We start from the raw sequence: 14,051 nt of genomic DNA, 5'->3' as shown, positions 1-14,051 counted from the left end.
TGTTTTTCTAGGATTTAAAGATAATCCTTCAGTTTCGCCCCAGTTTTGTATAGTATTTAGGGCACTTTGCATTCGATTCGATATTACGCCCTCGTGCTTGCCCCTAACTATTACTACCAGGTCATCTGCGTAGCCTAGAACTGTGAATCCGGATCTACTTAATATGTTAAGAATTTTGTTTACTACTAATGTCCACAGTAGAGGTGACAGAACCCTTCCTTGGGGACATCCTTTTACTGTGGTTACTGTTGCTGACGCTCCATTTATTTCTGCTGTGATGGAGTAGTGCTTTAGCATTGATTCTGTCCACTTTACGATGGGGGCCTCCACCCCCCAGTCTTGCAAGGCTTTTGTTATGGACAGGTGTGAGGTATTGTCGAATGCTCCCTCTATGTCAATGAATGCAGTAAGAGCAATTTCTCTGCAGTCGTTTGACTTTTCTATGTCTCTTACGAGGCAGTGCAGTGCAATTATTGTAGATTTGCCTGCTTGGTAGGCAAATTGTCTAGGGTGGAGCGGTGTTCTAGAAAGAGTTACGCTTCTTATGTATTGGTCGATTGCTTTCTCCATTGTTTTTAGAAGAAAGGAGGTTAGACTAATCGGGCGATATGATTTTGCTTCGTTTTCAGGACGACGCCCCGTTTTTGGTATGAATATTACATTAGCCTCTCTCCAAGCTAGTGGTACATGTCCTAAAATGAGGCTGGCTTTAAAGATTTTTTGTAGGTGTACTTTTAGTATCTCATAGCCTCTTTGTAGCAGAGCTGGGAAAATTCCATCTTTGCCTGGAGATTTGTAGGGCTTAAAGCTTTCGATTGCCCATTTGATTCTGTTAGTTGTGAGGATTTTGCTTGCCAGCCTTTTACTTCTCCCGTTTGGGTTTTGGAGCCCTTCGTTTTGGAGGTTTGACTGGTTCTGGTTATCTTCAATAATCTGCGATCCCGGGAAGTGAGTCTGAAGAAGTACCTCTAGGCTTTCTTTTTGATCGTTACAGTATTCACCGCTTGGCTTTTTTAGTAGACCAATTCCGTTCGAATGATTTTTTTAAAGGATTTTTTGCAGACGTTGTGCTGGGGCTAATTCATCTATTCCCTCGCAGAGCTGCCTCCATGATTTCCTTTTTGATTTTCTAAGTTCTTTGTTATACACGGTGAGGGCTGTTTTGTAGTGCGCCCAGTCTCCAGTAATTTTTGCTTTGTTAAACAGTTTCCTGACCTCTCGTTTCAAACGTCCGAGTTCTTCGTTCCACCAAGACACGTCCCTTCGGATAGCCTTCTGTTTTACGGGACAGCTGTTCTCAAAGGAGTTACTGATTGCGTTGATTAGATTGTTAGATGAATCTTCTACGAGTGAAAGTAAAGAACTACTCAAGTCTTTGCAGGCGATACCATTATTGCCTTGCATAGAAACCATACCTTTGAACAATTTGGTAGAGACTGACATTTGGGTAGCCATAAATGAAATAACAGCTAGTTAAAATTCAAAACGCTAGATGGCCCACCGGTTACAAGTAATTACGAACATTATCTGATTTAAGGATTGGCAAAATAGGAGATTCCATAGTTTTCTATAGATTGGATAAAAACAAGTATCTGGGAACAGAACTGAAAACTAATGTGAATTAATTTTACATGATCAGCATCCTATGAATAATTCTTATTTTTTCTAAAAACCATTAGTTGAGTTTTAATCTTGTTCAGAGTAAGACCATGCTTCAAAAAGCAGTGAGCCTTCTTTCGAGCAGGTGGCCTTCTTTTTCAGACCATTAGTCCACCGTAGCCAAACCAAACCTATTATTTTGTTCATCTGGGTTAATAACAGAGTTGTTAGTGACAAAATTGACCTGAACTTCTAAAGACCTGTAATTTTTTATATAATACTTGTAATAGACATATACTTTTAACTAAGTTTCGTTACGATTCTTTCTTAAATTACCTTTTTGGCTCTAGACACCTTAATTTTTGTTTTAAAACATGACGGTTAGATGGTACCACGGTGAAAAATTGACACCGGGACACTTCTCACATAAAGTATGAATTTTTAGATGGAAACCGAATGAACAAAATTTCGTATTGCTTATCAAACTGATCAATAAAAATAAAAAATTACCATAGGCATCCAGATAACAAAGACACAATAACATCGACTAGTCCCCGTTGAATACTTAAGCAGGCTATTAAAAATTCATTTACGTTTTTATTATAATATTCAGTCACAAAGGATGACCGAACAAATTAAGATCGGCCATCAAACCCTCCGTCTTAATGATTTACTATAAAGGAATTTTATCCAGATGCATACCTCTCGAATTCTGTCAGTCTAGATGAATCTCTGAAACCTTTGGCAAATGGGTTGCTGTCAATCTTCAGTTTCGTTATCTGAAACAAAATTATAAAGTCAAATGGCATAATTTGTAAAGTGCCCAGATGGGATGCGATGCTGAAATATTATAAAGGGTCATCAGTGGTGGATTGATTATAATACGTTGAAACGTTATTGGCTTTTGACGATGAGAGGCTTAAATTTTTTTAGAAAAGTAAAACACTTTGTAACAGTTGCAGCATATACCATCAAATAGCACCTTTCTCTTACTGATATCTTAATTAAATCGATTTCAGAAATAAATTAGTATATAACAACATATAATTTCCGCTTATTAATAATATTTTATTAACAAACCGACATTCTGTCTGATGCCTTAGCTAAAGAAAGTCTTATATTAATCTAATCTTATAATCGAGCGGCTCGCGCCAATTATAATATTAATAAAAATAAGTTAAAATATTATTTATGGCATTATAAAAAACGGTGGCCTTTTAAAATGCGGATATCATATAAAATAATTAAACAAAATATGTCTTAATACTGAATAATAAAATTTGATGAGTACTAAAAACGTCTAATAATATTTCTAATAAAAATTAAAAAATTGGTTATAAAATTAATTACCTTGTTAGTCTGATATTCTTTATTTTAAATCAGGCAGTAAGACATAAATTGGCTTTAATTGATGATGAAATTTTAATAATATTAATAATAATAAATTTATTCAAACAACACGACAAATGTAAAAATAAAAACAATTATGTGCAAAAAGGCAAAACCTTGTTAGGAACTTACAATGTTTCACACAATGCTTCTCATTTATAGTAAAAAGATAAAAGATTAAAATGTGCATCACGCTAATATATGTAATTTAATATTCCTTCATAGCATTCTTTCACAGAAAGTAAACGCAATATAATAATAGGTCTCATGTAAGATTCTTTAAGATCAGGGAAGTCAATGAAGTCATGAGAGTATTGGATCGAAATCTGCAAAAAATACATCGAAGGTACTTCAAAATAAAGTTAGGCTCTAACTTTAGGCTAAAACTCTTAACTGGTTACTTTTTTTTATGAATTAAAGTAACCATCAAAACAGGTCGTACGAGCTTAAGAAGTAACTATTTCCATAATTAATAAGATTTTTGTAGTGAGATGAGGAAAATAAAAAATATACCTATATACCGGCCTGGCAAATTACTTTCTTGAGAGCATGCCATTTTTAAGCAAAACGTTGTTACATTACAACTTGCAATAACTAATAGGTCTAAATAACTAACTAACTTGCAATAACTAGAGACTCTGATAATCTTGACTGAAACTATTGTGTCATCAGTAGGGGAGACCGGTGTCGATTGTAAAGCGGCCTACAGACGATCAATATTATTGCGCAATATTTCATATTGTGCAATAATATTGACCGTATATGGTTTATATTGAGAGGTTGCACAATATATTGTGTCAATCAAAAATAGTTTGATTTTTATTGTGCAGTAGAGATTTATTGTGTCGTTTGTGGATAATAGTGCACAATATTTCAATTTAAATTTTCTTTCGTGCTGGTCTGTACACAACGATGGGTTCAAAAGCAAAAGAGGAAGAAAGAACGTTTATTTTAGGACTTATTGAGGTTTACCACTCTTTGTCAGCTTTGTGGCATACAAAAAGCAAAGAGTACAGCAACAGGATTAAGAAAAATGAACAATATGATGAATTGTTGCAGAAATATAAAGAGAAATGCCCAGAAGCTGATAAAAAACAATTAATCAATAAACTAAATTCACTACGAACTAACTTTAGGAAAGAGCTAAAAAAAAATAAATGATTCAGAACGTAGTGGAGTAGGTATCAATGACGTAGTGGAACCCACATTGTGGTATTTTAATGAAATAAAGTTTCTAATCGGTATTGAAGAACCATGTAGATCCCAAAATACCATGGAAAATGAGGACATTGAGAGCCCGAATGTAGAAAATAATACCAATAAATCAGCAAGAATAGAAGAAAAAACAGTAAGTACTTAAAATATATATATTTAAATGCTTTTTATGTATTATGCAAATTTATTTGGCCATGCAACTTGGCCTTCATTATTAAAGTAGTGGCAATAATTATCCCTGACATATTTTGCGAACACAGTTGGATTCCGGGAGTGGGATGTCTGCAATAATGTTGTTGGTGCAGTGACTCTCCATGCGCCTTGAATAATTTTACCCGACTCCTGATCTTCAATATCGATGGTAGTTTTATCAATGTATGTATTCGATTGTTTCCTTCTTAAATAATTATGTAAATAGCAACACGCTAAACTAATTGTCCGAGCTTTTTCAGGGCTTAGCGCATTAGGTCGTTGAAACACGCCAAATACAGAAACTAAAATGCCAAAAGTGTTCTCTACAATACGTCGAGCACGACTTAGGCGGTAATTAAATATCCGTTATTCTGCAGTTAATCCAGTTTGTGCATAAGGTTTCATAAAATTTTTTGTTAATGCGAAAGCATTATCACCTATGAAAACAAAGGGCAGTGTTTTATCACTATTCTCTAATACAGTAGGTTCTGGAATTTTAAGTTTGTTATCCGATAAGGCTCTGCCAAATGCACTCAAAACACCTCCATCTATTCGTCCATTAATTCCAGCATCGACCATTAAAAATTCATAATTTGAATTAACAACGGCCAATAACACGATACTAAAAAATTTCTTATAATTATAATAATATGAACCGCTGTGGGGTGGTTGCTTAATGGACACGTGTTTCCCATCTACTGCCCCCAAACAATTCGAAAAATTCCATTGATTTTCAAATCCTCTCGCAACAGCCTTCCATTCTTCTTCTGTCTCTGAAATCTGAAATGAAAAATGAAAAGAAGAGAATTAGACTAGTTGTTTCAAATAGTATAATAAGTTTTCAAAACATTATTGTTTACAGAAAGCAGATGGTCCTCTCAAGAAAAAAAAAAAAGATGATACGACTGGGTTACTAGCTTTAGCTCGCAAAGAATTGGAGAAACCAGAGAGTGACTTGAGAAAATCGCTGTTGCCTGGGCAATAGAACTAGCAAAAATGAAACCAGACCAACAGTTATTTGCAAAGAAAGGTATCAATGACATTTTATTTAAAGACCAGTTAGGAACTCTTCACAGAGATTCCATACAAATTAACGTAAGTCGTACATCTACTTCCTTCACCTATGTCCCACCAAGCCCGGCAAGCAACGCTTCATCGTATGAATCATTGCAATACTCATCACCTGGGTACAATAACCAAATGCAGTCTGGTAATCAGTCAACTGATACTGCTAGTAATTTTTTTTCAAACTTTGCAGATATTTAATAATTTAAATTTAATTATGAAATAAACTAGTTAAGTTCTATTCGCATGTTGGTTTTAATTGTTTTGACTTACCTTTATATAATCCTTTAGCTTGTAAATTATAGCTGCACAAATTTCCATAACAATTTCACCTATGGATTGTGGAGATATGGCACTGGTGAATTTTAAATCTTGAAAACTGTTGCCTGTAGCTAAACATCGTAGTGTGATTGACAGTCGCTGACTAGCAGGAATAGCATCTCTGATAGTGGTATTCATTTTTTCTATTTCGGGTGTAACCATTTTTAATAATTCACTAAATGTTGTATAATACATTCGTAGAAAGTTTTTAAAATCAGCAGGTTCACTAACTTCTAATTCCCTTAATAGACATTCATGACTATACTGGTTCCTTTTCTTAAACCATTCTTTTATCCATTTACTTCCAGGCTTTTATTCCTTTTCAAACATGTTGCCAAAACAATGGCAATAGCAGCTACTTTTTTCTTATTCATTTTTCTTACATATCTTACCAACAAAGTGGAAAACAAAACTAATTATTGCGCCATATATTGAATATAGTTATTGCACAAATATATTGCACTGTTTGGGAACGATTAGCAATATTATTATGCAATATTTTGCGCAATAATATTGATCGTCTGTAGGCCGCTTAACAGGTGTCGAAAGTAACACGACCGACAACAGCGCCATCTTTTTCAATTTTATGGAAACACGCGTATGGGTCAAAGCAAAATGCGGTTCTGCTGACCCGTAATTAGTTTGAATATATCTTTCGTGCGTGCTGTTCGTTCTGTAGGCAAATTTTAATAAACTGCCGAAAAAGTAAATAAACGTGTCGTCACATTTTTGTTTGTGAATCCCAAAGTGTTAAGATTGTCAATATTTTAAGGGTAGGCTTTGATAAAGCTTTTGCTTTATTTTTTAGTGGATAGCGGTTGACTGTTTTTTCTTAAGTAAACAGAAATGTACATTTTACTTTTGAAAGGTATCAGGTGTCGATTGTAACACGTAGTACGGTGTCAAATGTTATGTTACAATTGACACCGTAGTACGTGTTGTCCTTTTAAAAAGTATTTCAACAACTACGCCGATCAATGGATGAAGATTTTTCACCATTTCAGATTTTTTACCATCAAGGGTAACTGATAGACCACTAGATGAAACCCTACAGCAAACTCAATCTACAACAAAATCACCTACAGCTAAACCTGCTGAAATAGCTGAAAGTCAGTTAGAACAATCGACAAGAGACACTAATTCTTCACCTCAGCCAGGACCATCAACTGTCAGGGACACCACTCCTTTGCCTCAACTACAACCGGTAGCATTTATTACACCTGTTGTTCTAAAACCTTTGCCCAAAGCCGATCTTTCTAAAGCGAAAAAAGGGGGTCGAATGGAAAGAAAAACTGCTATACTGACTTACACACCAGAAAAAACAAACTTTAAAGAATAAAGTTTCAGTAAAACGGCAAATTGGCAAAGATGACACCACCAAAACAAATAAAAATAAGAGCAAGAAAGTGAATAAAACAGTTAAGAAAAACCGGTGGAAAATTACTCTTCAGATTCTTCTAATGATGACACTTTCTGTTTAGTGTGTTCTGGATCATATTTCTTAAGCTCAGAAGAATGGATACAATGTAGAACTTGCAGAGAATGGGCGTATTTAACCTGCACAGATAAAAACACATTTTATGTTTGCGTAAACTGTAATTCTGATTATGAATTATAAGATTAATATTTTTATATTTCCTATTTTACGTAAAAAATAAACTTATTTTAAGGTGAATTATTTTATTATAACCCCTTCTTTACTTTTTGCGTCGGTATAGATGGTTGTTACATTTAACACCATGCTTGTTACTATTGACACCAGATAGGTGCCAATTGTAACAGTTGTCATAGCTAAAAAGTGGTATAGTTTTATTTTAGTATAAATTTTATGAGTTTAAATTCCGACAAGTTTCATAGAACGTAGAGCATATCCTTAGGAAAATAAATTTAGTTTTTTAGAGCGCAATATTAACCATCGAAAAATAAAAAAGCATATTTTGTCTACCCATTTCAAGCTTAGTTAAGTCATATATGTAGACCAAGAATAATAGTGGAACACCGTGTACTCTTGATCAGATAAAGATAATTTGCAGCAGTATTCCGTGACTGACTTAGTCAAAAGCTTTAGAGAAGTCACAGAAACTGCTGCATTTGAATCTCTCCTATTGATAGCTCTGACAAAAAGCTGTTTTTACCAAATAGACCACCACCAAGAATCACCATCCATGTATGGAGTCAACATGACTTATTAAAGAGAAATATTTATCAAGTAGACAAAACCATGACACGGTTTTATTCTTTTTTAAACACACATTTTTAAAATCAAGTATAACTTCGATGCATGATAATTTTTTTAGTTTTACTTCAAATAGGTGACCTGAATTCATTTATAAGTATTACGGGAAGTTTACATGAATTTTAGGGTTAAAAAGGCGATACTAAAGTTGTACTCTTTCAAATATTCTTAAAGTTGTATTCTTTTGAATGAATCAATAAAATCCCTTGATCGAATGAAGTAGCCTTAAGTTCAACGTAAATGTTCCATTTTAAATGTAGAACGAGGCAATGGGTCAGAAATGCAGCTCAATATAATAAAGAACTTAATAAAATAAATGGTCAACTTTTAACTACTTAATCATTTAAAAGTATTTAACTAGTTGTGCCTTTTCTTCCAATAGTACTTTTATAGACAAAGTATGTAATGGACCATAACTCATAACCTCACATCTCTAGAAAGTTTAAGACAACTGCTCTTATTCCAAAATATTTAGAAGTATGATATAATTGATAGTGTCAAAGTCCAAAAAGAATCTCATTACTTTTGTCCACTGAATATAATGAGCCTGGTAAACAAGTGAAATAACATGATAAAACAAACATGTTATCCCAAAAACACATAAGTAAGTAGCTTCAATGTTCTTGGACTTTGAAGCAACCTTTGATATAATTAAGAGTACATTTAGTACGGAATAATGGAACAATCTTAAAAATTAATTTAAGTTGCCAAAACAAAATCGGGAGCAGATTTAGCTACAAAAAGCTACTCGCCAGGATGCAATAACCAGTCGATTTGTAGATGGATCTATCAATACTGAACTTCATTTTGACATTATTAATTAAATGTCAACTTTTATATCAACGACACATAATTTAGTTTTATACAAATAATATATTTTACTTATAACATTATACTATTTGATGGTTGAAGTTTACATTGAAATGGATTTGGATATTGTGCAGACCTACGATTGGGGCTGGAATATTATTCAAATAGTTGGCATATTCCGTTTGTTCTATAGGCATAGAAGACATAGAAACTTGCCAGCAAGGATATCTCTAGTTTAAAAAGGTTTAACATTATGTATTGGTATACGTTAAATGAATATATATTATTTTTTATTTTGTTTCTTTATTTTTCCAATCATTGAGAGTTAGGAGCGGTATTTACAAATCGTAAATGAGTGGAAATGAATGCGGCTAAAAAGGTTTTGTGTTAAAGTGTATTTAGGAATCGATCTATTTAGATTAAGCTGTAGGCAATGTATGTAATGGCATTTTCCAAAGCTCGAAAACGGTGAACTAGAACTGGAACTAGTGAGGTGCGACTAAAATAACTTATTTACTCAAAATACTTCACATTTTCAAATTCTGTATCTCAAATTACGAAAAATCGATAAACTACAATTGAATTGCATTTGCCGACAAACAACAAGTTTGGGAAAATTTTTTATCCACGCTCCCCTCCCCTGTGTTACCCACCCCTGAAAATAATTCAATACTAGGTTTTAGTTCGTTAAATAGAGCATAAAAGGTTTAGGAACTGCACCAAGTTTTATTATAAAATATTTACGTATTTCGAAAATATTTACAAAAAACCGGGATCATCTCTTCATCTTTTACTCTGTGTCTTAAAAACTAAGACATTTAGGACCCTACACTTTATGAAATTTTAACCTTATTTTGGGTCAAAGAATACGTGGTTAAAATATTGACGTATAATTTCGGGATACCCTGTATAGGTAGCCAAGTCCGTGATTCGTGGATTTCTTCTATGAGGTGAAATTTCCTCGTTCGACTCTAATTGGAATTGAGCATTTTTGGCATCACGTTATGATTTGAGTTGAATGTCACTGAATGAATTGAAAATAATATTATAATCCCGCTAATAAAGAATTATTTTCCCAAGCCCTAATAATAGCATTAAAAGAGTTTGCTTGTTCCAACATACCGCAACGCTTTACTACTCTGAGTTAAAACTCTATTGATTTTTATCACATTATATATATATATATATATATATATATATATATATATATATATATATATATATATATATATATATATATATATATATATATATATATATATATCACATTTGCTTGGCTCACCCTATAACCTTTGGAAAATAATAAATAGTGCCAGGTGTTACCAATAGATAGTTTATTTTATATAGAATAGATTAATACTTCTTAGATAGGAAACATCCATAAGGGCCAACAGAACACTGAACGGGCATTGACTCTTGCGTCCTCTGAATGTCGAGGAGTAGTACTAACCAGGAGTGAAAATTGGATTGTAATGTCATAATAGCGGGTAATTTAAAAATTGATTATGGCGCCAAACTTGAATTTTGCTCTACTATACTGTGCGCTTAAAATTAGTGGGGAATTAGTGGGTGCCTCTGTCACTTTTTCTCTTCTTATTAAATAAAGTCCTCGATTTGTCACTTTTTCTATTTGCGTAGTATAATTTTTGAAAGATCTATACATTGCCGACTAAATACATAAGTCTGGGGTTCAGAAATTAAACAAGAGATATTCACAAAATGTATTACTATATTATAAGAAAAGATTATAATATTTAAAAAATCAGAAGTTATACAATAAAAATTAACAGTTAGTCAAAAAAATAAAACTTGACCCATTTTTGCCCTATTGTCCATCTAGGTTCTTATGGTATTATTGAAGACCTAGGTGCAGTTTTTAACTTTTAATCCATCACGATATTTTGTTGTCGGCTGCTACTTTATATGATTAAAAGGGGTCAGTTTTTCATAATTATGTCAGATGTCAGATATTTATTTCAAATATATCATATATCATACAAAATATCATTTGCCCACACAACAGTGGTGTCAGTCTAAAAGACACATTAGTAGGTTAAGTATAATATTTTTTTACCATAATAAAGCTAAATTATTAATTAAAGAGCTTAGTTTAACCCATACAGTTTAACTAGCATTCGAACTTACCTTGAATTAACCATTGGAGGTAAACCGAAGGTATGACATCTGGGTTAGGGACCTTCCTTGAATTGGGCATGATTGAATGAGAAGTAAAATAATTTTCCCATTCATAGAATTTCAATTGTATATTAGTTCACGGTATAGACAATCAATACCGTGAACTCAAAAAAACAAAGGCTGTTCACATTATCGATTTATTCACGTTAACGAAGGTTACACTTTATTTGTACTAAACATTTATAATTACCAAAAGTAACAGAAACAAAACGTAATTAACATAACATAAAGTTCATATTCTTACTTAAAAATATTATTTACTGTAAAGAAAAAAAGATACAACAAATTTGAAACTTTAAGAAATTCGTTTTTCTTAAAGTCTAAAATTTTTGTTTGTTTTTTAGGTTGTTTTACTTTTAACATCGCAGCTTTCTCTCTTAATTTTTTTAAGACTACAAGGTCATTTATGTCAATTTCATTTTCTTCTGCTGCCCACAGAATCGCTATATTAAAGGCATTAATTGCCCTATCTAATGAAATTTTATTTGAGGGTTCTGCTCAACCTCATTTAATACTTCTGCTTCATCCGATTGACATTCTTCAATGTCGTCCTCTGCAAAATTATGGTCACACTGATTCCACTCTACAATGTCAGAATCTTCAAAAGTTCCCTAAAAAAAAATTGTAATCCAAATTAAGACTTAATATTCAAATATAAAATGACAACATTTACGGTGAGTGTCAATGCATGTAAAAGACCAAGAGATTCATGTATGGGTTTCTGAGCAGTGCTGTCCCATTGGTGTTTTAGGAGAGAAAGAGGTACATTTTCATCATCACTGTCTACACATTTGTAGAGGGCACCACATTTAAAATGTTGTTCCAACATTTTTTGATAATTGGAGAATCAAGATGATTCCAAGCAGACATTAAATTGATCACTGCATCTTTTATTGTCACGTTTTTTAGAGCATCAATGACATTCGTATTGTTGGCCACTATGGATGATAGAAGACCTTTTCTGTAGTACAATTTTGTTAGCCTAATAACATTTTGATCCATAGGCTGTATGAGTGGGGTGACATTAGGTGGCAGGTACATGGTTATAATTTGTCCATCTTCACTTTTTAATTCTTTTTCGGTTGGATGCGATGGTGCATTATCCAGAAGAAGTAGAGCCTTCAAAAAAATTAATATGGTTATACTAATCATAAAACAAAACTATAGATAAGGAAAACTTACCTGTGGTACAAACGAATAATAAAACCATTTTTTCAAAATTGCGGCAGTCATCCAAGCTGATTTAGAGTGTTCATAGTCAACAGGACACTCGAAATTTTTAAACGATCTTGGTTTTGCCGCTTTACCAATCACCAATGGTTTAATTTTATGGAGCCCAGTAGCATTAGTGCAAGCCAAAAATGTTATTCTTTGTTTCTCCAATTTTCTACCAGGAGCTGCTTTTTTTTGTTGACAAGACAAATGTTTTTTCTGGTAATAATTTCCAGTAAAGTCTTGTCTCATCAGCATTGTAAACTTGATCCAATGAGATTCCAAGCTCTGCTATTTTATTTTTTAGAGCCATTTTAAATGGGTCTACAAGCTCTGGTTGAGATGACAGTTTTTCCCCAGAAATTTTTAAAAAACGAATTCCAAATCTTTGTTTGAATCTTTGTAACCATCCCTCACTAGCAGTAAATGATTTATCCCTTTCACTGAGCTGTGAATAAATGAATTTTGCTTTTTCTTTAATCATGTCGCCACTTACCATTAAATGTTTATTCCGTTGGTCAAGAAACCACTAATTGTACAGTCTTTTTTCCATTCTTGGAAACTGGGTTTGTCTTTTACCTGGTCCAACATACGTGTTTCTAACAGCACTAGAAATCAGTTCCTTTTTCTTTTTTATTTTGCAAATTGTAGATTTTGCCACACCATACTTTTTCGCTAAATATGTAACACCTTGTCCATTATTTAAGTCTTGAATTACAAGAGATTTTTCATAGAGGGTTAAACACTTTGGTTTTTTAAACGACATTTTGTTTAATTTATAAACGATCTAACACCAACACAATTTAAATCACACTAATAAAAATCACTAAACTTCAAAACCACACTAACAGACAACGTAAACAAATGATAACAACCTGCCTTGCTTAACACACAATAAATTCACGGCGCCTATCGATTCGAAGAACGCCAAAAACAGCATATCGGGGAAGCACCGGTTGCTTTCGCCTACGTTACTGGCGAACTATCGATCCATTAACGGGGGATCGTTTGTTCACGGTATACGGTGGTCAATGCATAAAATAGTGCTGTTTCCGTTATGCGGGGTTTCCGCTATCCGATATTCACTTCCATAGGTTTAACACAACAGCTTCTTCTTAGAATTCATTTCACTTTTTTTGTTTACATGTGCACTTGCTATTTTCCAAAAAAAAAAAGTTTATTGGAACAGCTACTTATGCAAAGCAATGTCGCCAATGTCTATAGTGGTTTTAAAGTTTTTACTGTTTATTTCTCAGTTTTTTTACAACTATATAATTCACTGTTTTTTTATAAATTTTTCTTAATCCCACGTGTCAGCACACCTAACTAAAAATTAATCACAGCTGACATACAACACACTGATTGAAATACGAGAACAGATCAATTTTGTTAAGATTTTTGCAAAATTTGATTAACGAAACTTAGTTTTTCGGCAGAAGTAAAAAATAAAGCCGCTGCAAGCTGAAGAACTATGAGAAATATCCGCATTTTATATCACATATCAGCTGTTTGACCGTCCGTGTAGTCTCGAGGAGGTAATTTCGCTCTCTTACTGCCATCTATATGTCAAGGAGTAGAAATTTTTTCAGTGTTATCGTATATCGCCCAAATTTTCAGCCTAAATCCACATTATCAGCCAATGAGAGACCCGAAAGGTTTCACGTACCTACGTGAAGGAAAACCGGATAGAAGTTGGTTAATTCGAACTTCATTTCGTTTTTTGCGTCCGTTGTGCTATTTGGTTTTTAATGTTATTTTTCAGTTTTTACCAAAAAAATTTTTTTGTGTGGGAGTCTGTAATTTCTAGGTAAGTCCT

General features: G+C 33.2%; 2 protein-coding genes across 5 annotated transcripts in view; one reads left to right on the top strand and one right to left on the bottom strand.

The window, feature by feature from the left end:
• LOC126745892 (mitochondrial import inner membrane translocase subunit Tim21) overlaps positions 1-14,051 on the top strand; it is a 580,089-nt gene that overhangs the window by 324,928 nt on the left and 241,110 nt on the right. The window lies entirely within an intron of this gene.
• Positions 1-14,051, bottom strand: part of LOC126745887 (T-box transcription factor TBX20-like) — a 123,552-nt gene that overhangs the window by 4,500 nt on the left and 105,001 nt on the right. For all 4 annotated transcript variants that reach the window (XM_050453924.1, XM_050453923.1, XM_050453925.1 and 1 more), the window contains one exon: positions 2,302-2,378. In XM_050453924.1, coding sequence (XP_050309881.1) covers positions 2,302-2,378 — 77 coding nt within the window. The remainder of the gene's footprint in view (positions 1-2,301; positions 2,379-14,051) is intronic.

This window comes from Anthonomus grandis, chromosome 16 (assembly GCF_022605725.1).
Source record: "Anthonomus grandis grandis chromosome 16, icAntGran1.3, whole genome shotgun sequence".
Classification (NCBI taxonomy): domain Eukaryota; kingdom Metazoa; phylum Arthropoda; class Insecta; order Coleoptera; family Curculionidae; genus Anthonomus; species Anthonomus grandis.
Note: the sequence above shows the minus strand (reverse complement) of the source record. Positions and strands in the feature narration are given on the sequence as shown.